This window comes from Macrobrachium nipponense, chromosome 24 (genome assembly GCF_015104395.2).
Source record: "Macrobrachium nipponense isolate FS-2020 chromosome 24, ASM1510439v2, whole genome shotgun sequence".
In the NCBI taxonomy this organism is placed as follows: Eukaryota; Metazoa; Arthropoda; class Malacostraca; order Decapoda; family Palaemonidae; genus Macrobrachium; species Macrobrachium nipponense.
The window spans coordinates 48642988-48662924 of NC_061091.1; the positions used below are offsets into that span (position 1 = coordinate 48642988).

Sequence of the window (19937 nt, forward strand, 5' to 3'; positions counted from 1 at the left end):
TAGCAGCTTTATGGATACTCTCTCTCTCTCTCTCCTCTCTCTCTCTCTCTCTCTCTCTCTCTCTCTCTCACACGTATCTCACATTATGGTTATTCATTGAGCTTGTTTTTCCATATGATGGTTGCTTGCAAAAATGCAAGATGCCTTTCTGTAGTATGTTGTGTTCTCAGTATATGCACAATTGTGTAGCTGTGCTGCCTAAGTACATCATTGAACTTAGAACTTTTTATATTGTTTAAAGATTCGCCTTTGTTTTCCCTCGCAAATGATCTGTTGCGTGTCTGTTATCCTCGATCGATAGCTCTGTCTCCATTACGTTCCCTCCCGGAAAGAGCTTTTTTTTCGTAATACCATTGTTCGTGACGTTATCTTTGTTATTCATTGGTCGTTATGTAAGAAATACACACAAATTCGTATATTATTATATTTACTGAAAAAAATTTTAATGTCAAGGTCAGTTGTTGATGTTAATTAATCCTTCATCACATTACAATTATTACTGTTAAGCAAACTTTATGTAAACCCAGTGTTAACGTCAATGAATGTTCATATTTAATTTTTTTTTTCACTGTTTCTTTCATTGTATGACCTTCTCTTGTTTTGCCTTATCTCACGTTTACGTCGTCGGTGTCTGAGGATGGCTGTTGGATATTTCGGTGACGCCCAATTTACTCCTTCGCTGTTGTTGTTATTACCGAGGGGTGTCCAGTCATTTCCACAACCGTGTTGTTGTTGCATCAGTTGTCGTCATGTTGTATACGCTCTCCTGTTGTTCTAACCCTCAATAGCCTTTTTCTTCTGAAAACAGTAGATTTTTTCTAATATTTGCTCTCTCTCTCTCTCTCTCTCTCTCTCTCTCTCTCTCTCTCTCTCTCTCTCTCTCTCTCTCTCTCTCTCTCTCTCTCTCTCTCTGTTTTCAAGCTCCAGTTCTTAATGACACTTATTTGTGCTTTCATGCAGCCTGGCGATTTCCGCGAGGTCTCATCTCGCCGTTTCCTGGGCGTTAACGATTATATTGTCCATTTGCAGAGCTGACGACATATTCCTCCGTGCTTCTTTTATTTATTTATTTATATATTTATTTTGCCTGCATCATGTCTATATTTCAGTCATTCATTTGTTCATTTCGTTCTTTCCTAGAGTATGTCTCTGTACGTCATATAGTTTTTATACATATTTCATTGACTGATTCAGTTATTCCGTCCTTTGAAGACATAGGCCTAAGTTGCTCAAGAGTAAATGTTTTATTATATTTACTTAACGTTATATAGTTCAAGTAGCTATCGATATATTAATCTGCAGTGATGTTTTATGTGTTTTATTTTTATTCAAGTTTGAATATATATATATATATATATATATATATATATATATATATATATATATATATATATGTGACAGGTAAAAATGTTCTGTAACAACAGAATTCCATCTAATAAAAGGAGCCCATAAAAACACCAAAATGTAGAGAGAAGTACTATATTTCAGAGACTGCTGTCTCTCTCTTCAGGTATATGAATGAGAAAAGTTTACAGAAAAGGTGGTATTTATACCAAGAGATCCGTCCACAAGTAAGCCAATTTAGGTCACCCCCGCTGATAATCTTCCTTTAATCTTCTTAAAAGCGTTGGTTTGAAATGAAAACCTTTGTCGGGAACGACATCTGAAATCCATGCGCCTTTTGAGATGTTCATTACCTGCTTCTCTTTTATTAAGGAAGGCCGATTCCATCATTTGACTCTTGTACCGGCAGTTGCTGCTATAAATTACACGTGACAAATTCTAGTTTATTCTATGGTTATTTTCATTTATATGGTTGAAAATAGCCGAGTTCTGTTGTCCATACCTAACTGACCGTTTGTGTTGTATTAATCTCTGGGGAAGTGATTTACCTGTAAATCCGATGTAAGATTGGTCACAGTCCTGGCATGGGATCTCATAGACCCCAGAGTCCTTGGGAGATGTCTTTTGTTGGACGTTAATCAGGGATTTGGCTAAGGTGTTTGGGTAGGTAAATGCAAAAGGGTTGGATTTCCCAAGGGTGTGGGTTACTCTTAATCGTCTCCAGGTGAGGAATTTTTATTTTATTGTTGGGTGTGTCTCTGGTCTTGTCTTTAGGGGGTCGGTAGAAAATTACGTTTGCTTTTTGAATTGCTTTCTCAATTATATGGTCAGGATACTTTAAAGACGAAAGTTGCTTGCGAATTAGTTCAAATTCTTTTTCCAGGAAATCTGGGGAACAAATTCGTAAGGCTCTTAAGAATAGGTTGCTAGCTACACCTATCTTGATAGTAATGTCGTGATAGCTAAAGTAGTGAATATATGAAAGTGAGAACGTTGGTTTTCTGTATATGGTAAATTTGTATTCTGTCGTGTCTCTGATTATTAAAACATCAAGAAAAGGAATTTTGTTGTCTGTTTCCCATTCAACTTTAAATTTGATGCTGGGCACTAATGCGTTTAATTTTGAGAGGAATTCATTAAAATTACCCCACCTATTATCCCAAAATGTTAGGATGTCATCCACGTATCTCATCCACAGCATGTTTTTGGGTTTTGTTGCATTTATTACTGTAGTTTCAAAGTATTCCATGTACAGATTGGCTAAAACAGGACTTAAAGGACTACCCATACTACACCCGAATTTTTGCTTGTAGAATGATTCCCCGAATGAAAATACGTTATTAGATGCACATAATTCAACTAACTTTATTATTTTGTCAAGCGCCAATGGGAAATGATCTGAATAGGGGGATAATTTTTCCCTTAAAAACTGAAGAACGTCCTGTACTGGTACTTTTGTGAATAGGGAGTCTACGTCAAGGCTTAAAAGTTTTATGTTGTGAAGTGGTATATGTGCTTCTCTGAATTTGTGACAAAAATCTTCCGAATGTTTAATGTGACTGGGAGAAAAAGTGCCCAAAAAAGGAGAAAGGAGGCCAGCTAACCATTTAGAAATTTTGTAATTGAAAGCTCCGGCGCATGAAACGATGGGTCTGAATGGAAGATTGTCTTTGTGAGTTTTGGGAAGGCCATAAAAGTAGGGTAATTTAGGATTAATTACTTTAAATTTCTCTAATAGTTCAATACTCTTTTTGTCTTGGCCAATTAATCTTACTTTCCGAAAAAATTCTGTGGGAACGTTTTGGAGGGGATTTTTCGTCAGTTTTTCGTACGTGTTTGTGTCGCTAAGGAGCTGGTTGATTTTGTCGAGGTAGAAATCTTTGTCCATTATTACGATTTTGCCGTCTTTGTCGGATCTACTTATTATAAAATCTAACTTTTTAGCGAGTGGATGGCTATCATGAATCTGCGGGGAACAGGATATTTCTTATGAAGGTCAGTTAAAGCATTTAGTAACACTCCTTTTAAACATATCTCTTCACGGCTGTAGTTTTTGTCAGATATGAATTTATCAAAAGCCACTATGAAGTCTAGGTTGTTTTTGCGGTCTGGCATAAGAGCAAAGGATAAGCCTAAATTTCAAACTAAATGTTGATTTACAGTAAGGGGGTTGTTGGATAAGTTTAAAACTTTGTCTTGTTGTTCAAGATTATTCCATGCGCTATTGTCTATTAGGTTATTTAACTTGCGTAAAAGTCTGTTGGAATGAGTCACGCTATTATAGGCAGCAATGTCGGAACAGAATGAAATCAGATACCTGTATATGTGGTCCGTAGTGAGGAGGCGAAGATTAGACTGAGTTCCATATATCACTCTGCGTAGCACGAAGATGTCGTTTCTCGTACTGGTGATTCTTTCTTCCAGGAAAATCTTGTGTGATAGTTTTCATCCAACCAACGCTTAAGAAGATTAAAGGAAGATTATCAGCGGGGGTGACCTAAATTGGCTTACTTGTGGACGGATCTCTTGGTATAAATACCACCTTTTCTGTAAACTTTTCTCATTCATATACCTGAAGAGAGAGACAGCAGTCTCTGAAATATAGTACTTTTCTCTCTACATTTTGGTGTTTTTATGGGCTCCTTTTTATTAGATATATATATATATATATATATATATATATATATATATATATATATATATATATATATATATATATATATATACACACTGCAAACTGCATATGTTCTTTTAGGTAGTGGTGAGTTGGGCAAACATGGAGTGCAAAAAAGCAAATAAGTGTGAAAAGATCGGAAGACTTACCTTCATAGTCAAAACCAGTGGTCGGATGGCACCACTGCTCGAGTCTATAGCTGGCATTTATTGAGTGACATCAATCAGTTGTTAGTCATGTGCGTTCTTGGATTATGAATTATTTATTTATGGTCAGTTGGCATAAGATACGACGAAGGTATATGAAATGAAAGGTTAACCATCAGACTTCTCCCACAGATCTCGTATACTTGAACTGCACACGCGCCCAACTGCAAGTCGAACAGAATTAGTTATTTCAACTCTCCATTCCTCCACTGGTGGTGGTCTCGAGTCTTGCGTAGACAACAATGCTTTGTGTGTGTCACAGTTACTGTTTGATAGCGTTCGAATGAACTGATTTCTTGATAAGGAATTATTTTATTGGTTTTTTGTAATCGATTAGTTCTTTTGAACTTTTGATTTGCTGTTAAAGATTTCTTCTTGCTCAGTTCTGGGTCGTACAATTTACATTGTACGGTTTGTATTATTTTGGGGTTTAAGACTTGAGGCTAAAATTGTAACTAGTGGCTGGATTTTGTTCATCACACATTCCCGCCCGTCTTAGTGGCCTCTGCTCTTAAGAAATAAGAATCAATTGTTATTACAAAGGGTCAGCTTTAGTTTGTCTTTTAACGCAATGACTTACTTTGGCAATTTTAGCAGGAGGTATTTTTGGGCGTAGTCTAGCCGGTATAGATAGTTATTTTTACTCTTCATTTTTCCAGCTCAAAGAGTCATTCTGGAAGTGATCTTTATCCTGGGCAATAATTTATTTTGAATCCTAACCTTTCCTGAAAAGAAATTAATTTTGTTCGTATCTGGAGTTATTTTGTCAGTAAACCTTGTATTCCTAGAAGTTATTTTGACCGTAAACCCTCCAATTGGAAAATTTATTTTCGCCTTAACTCAGCTAGAGAATTACTCACAAAGTATTTTTGGTCTCTGCAAAAGCGCTCATGTCTGCTCTTTCTCGAACGGTTGGTTACGTAACGAAAGACTTAAAACCACAACGTCGTAATCAAGGCCTTTTAAAAGAAGCCGAGTCAACAGATTTACTTCTCTCGGGCACATTTTTTTTTATCAACTGAGAAACAAACAACACTGCGTGCGTGGAAGGCATCATGGTTTTGGAGTTGATTTTCTCTCTCTCTCTCTCTCTCTCTCTCTCTCTCTCTCTCTCTCTCTCTCTCTCTCTCTCTCTCTCTGTGCGATCTCTGCGATCTCGTGAGCTGAAGATGACCTTGCCTTGGGCACTGGGAAGTTCCACGCTCCTTCCTCCACCCTCTGGAAGCTGTTGTGGTGGTGGCGACGGCGAAGGGCACATACCAACCAACAGAACTGCGGCCTCAGTGTCGGGTCGAAGAGAGAAAAGGCTGAAGGCTGGGGCCAATGTGATCGAATCCTCTTGCGTAATTTTATTGGTGCCTCCTGGTTTTATAGAGATATTTAATTTGCATTTATTTTATCAGTATACCGTTTACTGTGTCGTCTGATTTTGCAGCCTCTATTATGGCTATATTAATATCCATCTCCATCTTATTTGTCAAAATCTAAGACCAAGTTCGAATCCTCTTGTTTGCTTTTCTTAATAAACATTTATGGTTTATTTATCTAGCTAAAATGTGTTAGAAACCTCTCTCATGGTTGCATTTCTACCGTTTCATTTTATGGCTTGTCTGAAAGAGCTCCAAGAATCTGTATTCGGTCACAGCTACTGTTTTATTCATACTCATCCATATTGTATGGACTCCGGCCTCAACCATGTGTTCAAAAACGCACATACGGTTTTTATGACTCTGATGTTGTTTCTCGTTTGAAAGGTCTTTTAAAATCCTCTTGCACCGACGGCTGTTCTAAACCTTTTGGCATTTTTCCCCGTGTGCAGTTTAGCCTTTAATTCTGTGTCGCAACCTTTCCTGTAGAATTTATTGATGTTCATCCGTATCATCTGCTGTGTCCTTCTAGTCTGAGCTCGAATCCTCTCGTATTTTGGCGAAAAGGAGAGGCTTGTCAGACGTCATCAATTCCGCGCACACCGTGAGCCTGAAGGAGTCATTGCAAGAAGGTCTTGTGCGGAACTTCTCCCATTCTTGCCTTGAGGCTAATCTATGGAGCGCATAGAGTGGCCATAGGTGTGTTAAGAGTCTCTCTTGTGGTTTTATCAGTGCCCATCAAGATGGTGCGTTGTATGGCATCCATTTCCGGGATTTCTTCACTGGTTTCGAAGCCAGTCCATGGCCGGTTTTGACGTTGATCTTTTTATGGCCCGTTTTTCATTGTACGATGTTATTACTATTATATTCACCGTGATTATATCATTATTGTCCAAACTGCGGTCAGCTATACATAACAAGGCTAGCTTGCAAAACTTACTTCTACGGAAGTGAACGCTCGTGTCTTTCAACTTTCTTTCGATTTATTTTACGTTCTTTGCCCTATATCGTTTCCCCTCTCCTCTTTCCTCATTTTGATATGTTATTGTAATGCTTTCCATGTTTTTATCTTTTTGCGTCCAAGCGTTTGTTGTTCAGTTTATATCTCATTCATCCTCTTAATTCTTGTCTTTTTCCCTTCGATCATTTTATCGTTTCTTCTACATGACTAGATTTTGTTTTTGGTAGCTGCACTTAAATTTTTTTTCATGGCTAGTTATTCTTTTTTAGTATCTTCTCTTTAATCCTTTTCTCAAACTTGCCTTCTTCTCAAGTTTGCGAGAGGTAGTCTGGCCTCATCGTGTCACATTGTCTCTTGCCCTGACCGCGATGGTTTGGTAGTACCACCTCAATTTTCATTGACGCTTCTTGTTTACCTCTATTCCATTGTCTGCTTATGTTCTCCATAGAAGCACAGCCTAACCTGTGGCCGGGTCGTTGAGGACTCTTATGTAAATTATTGCGTCTTAGCTTCCTTGGGGGTATCAAGGAAGACATTCCGGCGTCTCTCGTTTCGTGTTCTTGAGTGCGTTTATTCTTTGTTGTTTCGTTTCTGGTTTAGTTTATAAGTATTTTCATTTAATTTCCTGTGGGGCTTTAGAGAAGATGCTAAGTTTTAAGCAGAACGTTTTGTGTGTATGCATATATTGTACTTCAAAGTTGATACCTTGGCATCTCATGAAATACTAGAACAGGTGAGATGCAAAGAAACTTTTGAAATAGTTAAAAAAAAGTAACGAATAAACTAGCGAATGGTTGTTGAAGGACACTGCCCGTTGACGTGTCATTTTTAGTTTTCTGTAAAATGAAACTACTGAGATGACTGTTTGTCTGCCCTCACATCTTGGAACCTACTGGGGCCAGAGGGCTGCAAATTGATATGTTGCTCAGCCACCCTCTAATCATCAAACATACCAAATTGCAGCCCTCTTGCCTGAGTTGTTTCTGTTTTAAGGTTAAAGTTATCCATGATCTTGCGTCTAACACCGCAATAGGTGTCAACAATACAGGCCTCCACCGGGCTGTGGCTGTAAGTTTCACGTGCCGTAGCTGAGGGTTTCATGGGCTGGGGTTGAGAGTTTCATACAGCATTATACTCGTACGCTGTACAGAAAACTCGGTTTCTTCGACGCATTTTTTACTTGTTTTTATACGCAACCACCTCTACTTGGCGACGATCATCGGTGTAAGTATTTAACGTCTGTGGAAGTCGTGAGAGAAACCATAAACAGTGTGTGCAGATATTTGCCTTAAAGTGGAATATTTGTCTTCTGAAGAACATTGGGTGAAGAGAAAAGTAGTAAATGTACAAGATAGAAGAGCGAGACTTCCATCGCTGTTTCTGTCGGGGGAATTGGCCTTGACCCTTTCATGATCGTTGGGCTTAGAGCTTTTTGTCGTCTCTTACAGAACGAGAAAGTATGAACTGATAAACCACAGATTGATAATCAGGAGGGAGGTAAATAGATAGATTGACAAAAAGACGCAGGAAGAAAGAGAGAAATAGAGGCGGAGTTGTTGAAGGAAATTAAGCGGGAAATTTTAGCGTGTCGTTATTGTTCAGGCTCTTCACCTCTTCTCTTCAAGTGTTCGGAGGGAGGCACTTGCCGCTTCCTTCTCTCCCCATTTTGCTCTTCCTTATACATTTAATTTCCCCCTTTTCTTTCAAAGGTCGGCTGAGAAATCCCTTGTACACCTTGCTCCTTACTTAGAGTAAGGCGAGTAGTCGCTTGTACCAACACACCCAAGCCCCCATCTCCACCATTCTCCAGGTCCTTCCGCCCCCTCCTCTCTCTAAGAGTCGGATGAGAAGTCACTTTCATTCTTCTGCCTTTTCTGCTCTCTAAGTATCCAGTTCCTCATTGCCCTAACCCCTTTTTCCTCCTCGTTCCCTGATCCCCTTTTCTCCACCTCTTCTGTGACTCGGTTCCGGAGTGTCTCACTCCTTTTCTCCACCTCTTCTGACTCAGTTCCTGAGTGTCTCGCCCCTTTTCTCCACCTCTTCTATGACTCGATTCCGTAGTCTTTCACTCCTCTTCCATGACTCGATTCCGGAGTCTTTCACTCCTTTTCTCCACCTCTTCTGTGACTCGATTCCGGAGTCTCTCATTCCTTTTCTCCACCTCTTCTATGACTCGATTCCAGAGTCTCTCATTCCTTTTCTCCACCTCTTCTATGACTCGATTCCGGAGTCTTTCACTCCTTTTCTCCACCTCTTCTATGACTCGATTCCGGAGTCTCTTACTCCTTTTCTTCACCTCCTCCATGAGTCAGGTGAGGTGTCACTTCTGTGCCCTCGAATCTGTCGCCTTTCTCCTCCGTAGGAGTCAGGTGAGAGAGAGAGAGAGACGTCGCTCTTGTGGCCTCCTCAAGGTCACCAGATGTCACCTTCAACTCTCTTTTTGGGAGGTCCTGCAACGTCGTCAGAAACGTAGCCAAAGGATTATAGAATACACAAAGTTCGGACTGAATGGAGGATGGAGTGGTAATTGGGTGAAATGGAGAAGGAAAAATAGAAATAAAGGAAGGAAAAGATACCAGCGTCGACTTTTTGATAGCTAGGAAGACCCATGGGAGAGGAGAAAGGAAGAAAAATACGGAGAATTGAAATTGTATAAAAAAAAAAAAGATCTTAGCAGAGCTTAAATTATGATGATAGGTAGACCACGACGAAGACGAGGAAAAAGAAGAAAGATGTATAGGCTAATTAGAATCGTGACAAATGATGTAATAAAACAATAAATGTAAGTAGAAATAACCGAAGGATAATAGAATTGGCACGATGAACGCTGTAAAAAAGAAATCAAGGGGAAATACATTAAAATGATAAATTAAAGCTATGTACGTTATCAGGGAGACGGTGCTCAGGACAGAATGAAGGCGAAGAGAAATGGCGAAGTGAAGAGTAGAGGAAACTTTGAAGAGAGGCTGTAAAAAAACAAGATAAATAGGAGAAGGAACTGAAAATCATCACGACATAATGGAAACAATGCGAAAGATGGAGGAAATACAAAATTGGAAATCAGAAGGGACTAGGAAGAGTTAACTGGAGCAAATAAAGACTCGACCAAAGATAGCGATGAGAAGTGACAGGCGAAGAAATAATAGCAGTGCATAAGGAAGAGAAGCAAGTAGATATTTGAAAAGAAGGGCGAGAGGGAAAGGCGACATGAAGATATGTTGAGGTTACCCGTGGAAGAGAGAATTTTATGTGCTCAGACAAGAAGAGATTGTAAAGAAGAGAGAAGCAAAGTTAACGATAATTAGTATAGTAAATAAACGGTAATTTAAAGATATAACAGCAATAAATAGAAGAGGAAGGCAGAGGAAAATAGGAATAAATAGATTCGGAGAGGAAAAAGAGTGTTATAAAGAATAAAAGGAAGAAAATAGGAGTTAGAAAGTGATAGGTTAGAAAGTGTGCAATAGGGAAATGAGGGTAAGACGAAAGAGGAAAGAAGATAAGAGGAAGTAAGGAAATAAGGAGAAGATATGAATTTATAGGAAAGCTATACTGAAGAGAAGAATTTAGAATAGACAGGTAACATCAAAAAGATGTTAACTGTCTGATTGTAAAAAATAATAATAAAAACGAGTTAAAACTGGGTCAAAAAGACGACGAGAAGCTGAGTTTATTTCATTTTTTATTTGCATTTCGTGTGTCAGGCCGTATTTACATTTTCCTTATTCCAACAACCGCCATTATACACGCACATTTAAGATAGTCCCTCTCTCTCCCGTCGGCCCCTCTCTCTCTCTCTCTCTCTCTCTCTCTTCTCTCTCTCTCTCTCTCTCTCTCATTCGAAGTTGGTTTCTTGAAGGTTAATTTAGTTCCGGTCGTGACGGGACAGAATTTTGTCTTTGGTGCGAGTTTTTTCTTTTATTATTTATTATTTATAACTTTTTTTTTTTTTTTTTTTTTTTGCAATCCAAATCTCCAACTCTTCTATGACTCGGTCCCTGAGTCTCTTTCTTCCTTCGCAGTCAGTGCTTTATACACAACACAACACACATACATACATACATACATACATACATAAATACATATAGATAATATATATATGTATACATGCACCACACACATATATAATGTATCTATGTATGTGTGTGCGCGTGTATGTATTATGTCACCCCTTTATTCCTTGTTTCTTTTTCATACACACAACCAACGCAGTGGAAGTTGCTTTCGAAGCATGAAAGACAAAGAAGGATAGACGTAGCGTCAACATTGAAATCCTCTCAGACTTTGTGGAGCGCATATTTACGCGGAGCAAGAAGGACGTCGTGCTTTTGCAGATCGTTGCACAACGTCAAACAAAAAGGATATTTGGCTGCCTGTCCTGGTGACCATTTTCAAGTTTCATTTTCATTTCTATTCCCTTTTTTATCTTTTCCTTTTGTATTTTGTTTTTACGTACCCGGTTGGCCAGGCTTGGATAAATTTAGGGATTTCCATTTCGTCCTTTATATACCTTTCATGTCAATATTTCTTCGAAAATGTTTTGTTCTTGTCATCCCCGATTTCTTACCGTCTATTAATAAGATCATCATCATTTTCGGGATCTATGTGGTTATGATACAGCTGCTGCTGCTGCTGCTGCTGCTGCTGTGTTCCTCATATTCATTACCTTGTTGGTGTGTTTTTGTTTTGGATGGTCATTTTATTCTTTTAGCTTTTATCATTATCGTTGGTAGTAAGAGTAGCTGTAATAATTGTCTGAAGAGTATTTAATTATCTATTGCATACCTTTCTTTATGTTCAGACGCTGTTTGTTTAAGTAGATCAAAATGATTATGTTTTACTCATCATAAATAGACGATCACTTGTAAATGCATACACGAAGGATTCATAGAATTTATTCATATTCATTCACGATTGGTAACAATTAAAATATCTTCGGATCAATCGAGTTTTCTTTACAGCGTATAATGCTGTATGAAACTCTCAGCCACGACCCTGTGGTAGCCAGTGCTGTTAGCACCTACCATGCTGCCAGACGCACGATCATGGCTAAATTTAGAATTAAATAAAATCAAAACTACTGAGGCTAGAGGGCTGCAATTTGGTATGTATGATAATTGTAGGGTGGATGATCAAAAATAGCAATTTGCAGCCCTCTAGCCTCAGCAGTTTTTAAGATCTGAGGACGGACAGACAAATATCCATCTCAATAGTTTTATTTTACAGGAAACTAAAAAGGAGCTTGACATATAAGCGAAGGATGGACTAAACCACCAGAGGTGAGAGAGACAAGGCCTTTCTTTCAGGCGAAGAAAGTTTGTGGAGTGGGTTTCCTATGATTTCGTCCATGTGGTGAATATTGTGACTGATTAGAAATACAAGGAAGAAAACAGATTTTGACTTCAAACACTTCTATAAAAAAATTAAATTTGAAAATGAACACTGTTTGTTTTTTGCTTATGTTCGTCAAGATTCACAGTCGCATTGATACTGTGTGGAAATAGCGAACATGTTGGTTAGTCCTTCGCACCGTTCATTCCTAGGCAGTGGATTTCTCTCTCTTACCATTTGTTCCTCGAAACATTTAACAAAGTTTATGTACTTTGTCTTTCATCTCCCATTGTACGAGCTGGGTTTTCACATGTAGAGAAGCTCGTGAACGCATGTATTCTTCCAGAGCCGGAATATATATATATATATATATATATATATATATATATATATATATATATATATATATATATATATATATATGCGTGTGTGTGTGTGTGTGTGTGTGTGTACATTTTAGATTGGCCGTCCCATTTCCTTTGCATCTGAGAGTAATATAAGTTATTTTCTCCATCCAGAAGGTAACAATTTAACGGAAAAGGTGTAAAAAGTACGTGATTCAAGAGGTAATAAGAAACAGCTGGAGGCAGTATTGTAAAATGTATTATGTGATATCTCCAATGAAAACATACTCATATATATCTTCAATGTTCCCAGGAAACTTACTTTTACAGGAATATTGAATAAAATGAGGTCCATTATACTGAAACCTGCGATCTCGTTTTTTTAATATAAGAAATTCCTTACTATATTTTGGGAAATTTATCTTTCCCTTTTATAAATGTTGTTTGGAATATCTAGCACAGTCATAATTAAGGGGTGATTGTATGAAATTAATCACAAAACGCTTTTCTAATATAACTCTTGCGATTCTTTGCATTTGTTGTTCCGTCTAGAAATGTACAGAAAGGTTTCAAATTATCAGTATTCCATGACATTCGTGTGTGACGTGGAAGATTTCCTCGAAGATCAGAGACACTTGCCATCATATTTCCTGCTTAGTTGAACTATAAAGATAATGACGTCATGAATCATTTGAAATTGCTGGGTAATATATATTCGTGCAATATATAGTACAGGCTTGACCTAGGCATGAAACTTCCTTTTCATGATTCCTGATAGATGCAGTTCTTGTAAATAATAATGGAAAGATGGGGCCACTCCTTATTATAATAATAATAAAAGGCCGTAACGAAAATTTGAGATTATTGAAATTTCGAAGTAATGAGGAAATATGCAAATAATTGCAGTCTTTACATTGACAAATGACGCTTCCCGCAAAGGAATGTTATTGTCCATTGTACCTTGACAAGAAAATGCTCTGTCATAGGGTCGTACACAATTTCTCTTGAGAAATATTAAAGGCTAGAAGTATTGGGGAACTTGGCATTGGTGCTATGTAATGCAGGAAAGACACGTCTTTCAATAGAGAATTGTTTGTGTCAAAGGACGAATGTCCATATATGCTTTCAAGCGACTGCGGATCGAGAATTTACCAACAGTGCTGTTCACTTCTTTGCTCGAGGTTTTGTTATTTATTTATTTAAGTTGCGGCAATTTTATTTTATAAATATGTCATTTTTTTTACCTATTTGTACAAGCATTAAGATATTAAGTTCCTAAAGTATATCATTTGCTTATGACATATTAATATATTGTTTACTTTTCAGATTCTCATCCCCCTCCGAAGTACTCTTCATTGGTCTCAAGATCGTCGGAGCACCAGCCTCCGTTGCTGCTCCGTCGAACCCAGTGATCTCCTTTGCATCGAAGCGGTCACCTCAGACCACAATGTTGTAACAGATCAACACTGACCCAATCAACACCTATCCTGGAACATTCAGGTTCATCGTCATTTAGTCTCATAGTTTATAAATCAAGAGCAGAGATGGGTGGCGCTATTGGAATGTGGGCGCGACAGGTACTGCTAGCCGTTTTGGGCGTGTGGGCGCTAACGTCCGCCAAGCTGGTTTACGTCGAGGAGAATCTGCCCTTGCCCGTAAGTGGTCCCTGTGTTTGTTTGCTTTTCTGTTTGACGTGTACTCGTCCTATCTTTTTTTTTTTTTTTTTTTTTTTTTCTAATGAACGCTGTAAGGGATTTCATGATATTTGTTTTTAAATAACGTATTATATTTTATACTCATTTGTTCTTTTAAGAGATCTTATTTCAAAATGTTATATTTCACTTCCGATACTTGCCACTATTGAAAATGTTTATGTGATGAATATTATGATTTATTATGGTTACGGGCATCTTCCAGTGATCTGAACAGATATGAAGTATTTCATGTTTAGTTATTCATTTACTTATTATAGGCACCGTTCAGGGTTCGAACCTGGGTTTTGATTTAGAAACACGATAAACAGTCGACTTGGGTAGTTTGGCAGAAACACTTTAGCATATATTCAGGGTTAAGTTATCCCGAAGATGAGTTGAACTGAATACTAAACAGTGTTTGTGGCTTATTGGTTGTACAGTTTAAGATATATATATATTAGGATATATATATATATATATATATATATATATATATATATATTTTATATATATATTTTCTATATATTATATATATATTATATATATATATATATATATTCTTATTAATAGAATCGTACATGCCATAAATGGCGATCTCAGAAGCTATAAAATCTTTCATTATTGCAAGATTATGAAGTATTAGAAAAATAGCTCAACTTATAATCGGTCAGACCATAGGATACCTTCGAGGTTGACTACATATGTATAAAAAATTTTAGGTACTAAATCACAAGCTCACTTGCTACATCCATTAACCGAAATGTCTGGGCTATTTGATAATGTTGCCTACTTAGCCCAGACATTTCGGTTAATGGATGTAGCAAGTGAGCTTGTGATTTAGTACCTAAAATTTTTTATTACATATGTAGTCAACTCTGAAGGTATCCTATGGTCTGACCGATTATAAGTTGAGCTATTTTTCTAATACTTCATAATCTTGCAATAATAAAATATTTTATAGCTTCTGAGATCGCCATTTATGGCATGTACGATTCTATTAAAAATTTTCATGGAAGAACTAGCTGGGTCTGATTTTGTTTATTTATTTTGTTTGTATATTTTTGATGGTTGTCTCTGATGGCATATTAAAAAGCGAGGTGCCGCGTAAAAATGTGATTATGAAAGTGAGAGAAATGGAGCAGAGAGAAGAGAAGGCACAGAGCGGTGAAAGGGTCACTGAGTCCTTGTTGGTCTCGCTTCAGGAAGTCGTCGTAATGATTCTCACGGGGCCTCGTTTTTCACTGTACCCAGTATTTGCAGTAGTGTTTCTTATATGACCTCCACTTCTGACACCCAATATTTGTTGCTTTTCTTAGCTGTCCTCTATTATTCTGGCTAATATTTACAGTTGAAAAGCTGTACAGTTCTTTCGTAATGTCCATTAAGGGGAGGAATCGTGTCCTAATGCAGAAGCCTTATATTTACTGTAGTTTTTGCTCCTAAAATTGTTAGGGGGGAAAATGCGGTGAAAGGGTCCTGGGAATCCTCGTGGAACTGTTAGAGTGATCTTACCTATAATGCCTCTGCATCAGGCTACTGAGGTTTGTTGCAATTTTCAGTAATTTAATGAACAGTAACATTGCGCTCCGACCTTCTCTTTTAGTCAGCCTATCAATCAAAATAGTTCGTTTGATCTATTTTTGACGTCTCTTTGATTATCCCTTATCTTCCCTCTTCCATTTTTGAGGAAGTAAGAAAAAATTCTTGTAGAGCCTCTCTTATTTTCGCTTTAATTTTATTTCGATTTCCTCACGAAGAAGCGTTCCTATTAATGACATTTTTTAATCATCACTGAAATCATTTTTCTCAGATTTTAAATTTTATTATATTTCGTATTTAAATCCTCTTGCTTTGCTAAATAAATTTAGTCATGCTTTCTCCTGCAAAATGGAAATATGTTTTCTCTAAAGGTTCTTTTATTTTTCCCGTGAAATTTATTTCACTTATTAAAATTATCTAACTCTCCTTCAAAATTGTCTTTATGTTTCATAAATTGAATTCTTTTCTTTTCTTGTTCAGATATGTAATTATTAAACAAATTTCCCTCTTATTTTTCATTATTATCTTTAAGAAAACTTATCAATCTTCATTCTTATTCTCTTGTTTTGCTCTCGTTGAAATTCCATTATTTCCTCCTGTTGTAATTTTCGTCTCTACCTACATTGAACGTTTCTTATTCTCTGTTGTATAATGCTTGTTATGTCTTCTTTTTTATCATAACTTTTCCAATTAACTTTCCCGTTGATATATTTTTCTCACCTAAATCTTCTTCTGATATAGATTGAACTCGTCTTATTTTCTTTCATGAAAAATCCCACTAGGTATGGATCACTCTCTAACTTGCTTTGCTGACATAAATTTCCTTGTGTCATTTAATAATTACTATAATTGTTTTTTAACATAATTTCCTTTTTTTGTAAACAAAGAATATATTGTCACTTTCATAGAAGACTTCTTGTGTTTTGCACTTAATCAATTTTCTCTTATTTTCTTTACCAGCAATAAATCTCATCATTTTGACATGCAAATGATCTTATTTCCTCTTCTAACATCAAAAAAATACTTTGCTTAATGTAAGTTCTTAATACCTGTTATTTTCTCTATTTGCATTTTTTTATTGTTTTCTCTAATTAAGCATTCTTGCATTTCCTCTTTCCGGTGTGAAGGGCGTAGAAGCGCCTCCTGGGTCTCCCTGGCCACTGCCGAAGTCCTGGAGTCCTTCCCTGGAGCAGGTGACGATAAACCCGGCCACCTTCGAAATAGTGGCGAACCTCACCGGATGTGACATCATCGATGCGGCAGTGCACAGGTAACATCATTTTGTACGGAGGTGTGGTTCGTGGGACTTTACCTCCGGTAGCAGTGCTATTTTCTTCTTTCTGTATGGCAATAAAACATTCATTAAAGATCAGGACTTTCCAGTACTTTAATGAACGTTCCCGGGCTTTATTTTGACCCAGTGGCACTGCCCCAAGGCATTTAATGACTATTGCAAGGCTCAGTAACGGAAGGTGTTCTTACAATGCTGCCTTCGTCTCTTATCCGGGCCTGGGACCAGCAAGAGTATATTTTGATGGAAAAGCTTACTTCTTATGTTTTGCAAATATTATATATTCGGACGGCGTCGCATATCTTGAAATAACTCGTACGTTCTAACTTGTATAAGCGTTGTCGTCGTTCGAGTGTATCAGTTTTAATGGTTAGTCCTTCAACAACAACAATAATCTGAAATCGAATTCATACTATCCTCATTACTGGTTGACCGATTTTTTCAGTTTGTAAATTGTAATTGTTATAATTAAATATGATGTGCCATTACCGTAGATTATTATTATTATTATTATTATTATTATTATTATTATTATTATTATTATTATTATTATTATTATTATTATTTTTATTCTCTTGCATTCTTTATTGGAAGTTAACTACCCTTTAGCAATATAGTTAAATCTAAAAACTGGTTATTTTTGTCATATACCAAGTTTTAGCATCCATGAGTATGTTATAACGCATTGTGAACAGGTAAGATGTGTGAATAGTATCTGCATTGAATAGATATGAATTTACAATTGTTCATTCTGTACGTGCGTTAATCCAGATGAAACGACTTAGGGATAAAGTATTGGCCTTAGTTCTGAATAGATACCTAATTTTTTTACGTACTGAAATTTCATTTATACACACACACACACACACACACACACACACACACACACACATATATATATATATATATATATATATATATATATATATATATATACATACATACATACATATATATATATATATATATATATATATATATACATATATACTTAAACTTTAAAGACCAATCCCTCCAAGAATGTTGGCAATGAGTTTCAACAAGGACAATTAATATAGTTGCAATCACGGGTTGCGCCAGGTTTAATAGCTCTTACTGGCATAAGGCCAGAGTCATATTAAAGGAACGAGCGTTGTAGATGCTCAGAGGTGAGTCACCAAAGTAATGTTGAATAACTGATGTTTAATTAAATATGATAGAGTGTCAAGTGGGAATGAGAAAATGAAACAGCAGGATGTTTGCAAGAGGGGAAAACTACGAAGACAAATGGAAAGCAGCCATGAATGTCTGATGGATGGTGGAAGACTAGAAGCCGTTGATATGTTAAGTATTTTGGAAGTCGATATAACGGATGATGTTATGATACAAGAAAAGCCTGGATAGTGTGAAAGAGGTGTTGGAAAGGAGTACCTCAGTGTCCTGGATGAAGTGAGTTATATGGTGTATAAGTGTTGAAAGAGATGGTCATGATTTATTTAAACTGTAAATATTACAGTGACTTATTGTTTTTCCTTCTTGGAAGCCGTCTTTTTGGGGCAGTGACACACACACACACACACACACAAAATACATACAGAAATACTTGACGTACAATACAAAATGGTGCATCCCACAGTTCGAGGTATGGTAGCTTGATCCTGTATACTTATTTAGGTGTTATTGTTAAAAAAAAAGAGTCTTCCTGGTCCGGATGGCAGTTAATTTAGACGAGAGGTTTGCTACTCATTAACTGCCATTGTAACAGAAAAACATGTGGATACGCGCTACAATTTATTCATTGAATAATGATTGTACAGACTTGGTGTAGTAACGTTCCACTTTTGCTACTTAATATTTTTCTCGCTTTCATGTGTAGATCTAATCAGTAATACTGTTGTTTTCATTTACTTCAAATGTGTATCTGTTCCTTAACCTACCAGATACAAAAGCCTGACCTTGATTGACCCACTGGGGGCCAGCGATCCGGACCTTCCAGAGCTGACGACCTTGCATGTTATTGTGACGTCAGGATGCGACCACACTCCACATCTCAATAGCGACCCTAATTATGAATCGTGTAAGTGTACTCTCTCTCTCTCTCTCTCTCTCTCTCTCTCTCTCTCTCTCTCTCTCTCTCTCTCTCATATGTACATCTATTTTCACGTATTCGTACGCATATTAAAAAAATTGAAAAACATTCTTCGAAAATGGCTTTTATTCATATATAAAATATGATTTTGTAAGGATGAATTTTCCTAAATGCTAAAGCTCTTAGAATGGGTACGAATGAGTGTGTTTGTGTTAATGAGATTTATATGCCCTTTATTTTCAGATGTCTTAGATATAGCCGTTGTGGGCGGGGTCCAACCAGAAGGCGAAGACGAAGAGCCCGTCGAAGGGAAGGAGAGACTCGGGGAGGGCGTGGCGTCCATTATGGCCAGTACAGTATGGGGCGCCCTCAGGGGCCTGGAGACCTTCTCCCAGCTCGTACACCTCACAGAACCTCAACATGGACAGGTACCAACGCCAGAGCCTTATCAGCCCATGGTAAGTGAATCTCTCTCCATTAATATTTTCGGCAGGGAGCAGAACCTCTCTCTCTCTCTCTCTCTCTCTCTCTCTCTCTCTCTCTCTCTCTCTCTCTCTCTCTCTCTCTCTCTCTCTCTCTCTCTTTGAGCGAACTGTTGAACCTAATATCAGTTTAAGGCGAAAGATTTCCGTGCTTAAACAAAAAGACAGTCAGCTTAGTAGCTCGATGGTTAGTGTACCAACTGAAGTACATAAATACACGCATATTCAACCTGAAGCCTTAGTTTTTTTTTTCAATATGGGAGTGGACTTAGAGAAAAAACAAGTCAACAGTCAGTGCCACGTTTGTCCTTTTAACTACTGCATCAGGGTAGATCCTTTGTTTAGAAAACTTCCGCAACTCCAGCAGTTTCGTATACCGACAAAGACAGACCTCTCACTCTCAGCCGCCTCCCGCCTGCCAGTTTCTTGCACAGGCTTCCTCTCCCGCTTCCTGGTTATCAAAGTTCCTTTCATTGCAACGCCTTTTGCTTCTTTCAGCCAGCACTTTCTCGGTCTTCTCCTGTTTCCTACTCGTGATAAGATAAACCTTTTTAATGACTTGTAGCGTTACCTCTCTAAGTGCCCTAACAACTCAACCGGCTGCAGTCCTTCCCTCACTTCTGCTAACCTTCCATC

The 19937-nt window shown here is 37.5% G+C and overlaps 1 protein-coding gene across 1 annotated transcript in view; it reads left to right on the top strand.

Annotated features, from left to right (window-relative positions):
* LOC135205607 (beta-hexosaminidase subunit alpha-like) overlaps positions 1–19937 on the top strand; it is an 85994-nt gene that overhangs the window by 52312 nt on the left and 13745 nt on the right. The window contains exons 2-5 of the mRNA XM_064236392.1: positions 13554–13882; positions 16588–16730; positions 18671–18807; positions 19063–19277. Of these exons, the coding sequence (XP_064092462.1) occupies positions 13772–13882; positions 16588–16730; positions 18671–18807; positions 19063–19277 (606 nt within the window). The 5' untranslated portion in view covers positions 13554–13771. The remainder of the gene's footprint in view (positions 1–13553; positions 13883–16587; positions 16731–18670; positions 18808–19062; positions 19278–19937) is intronic.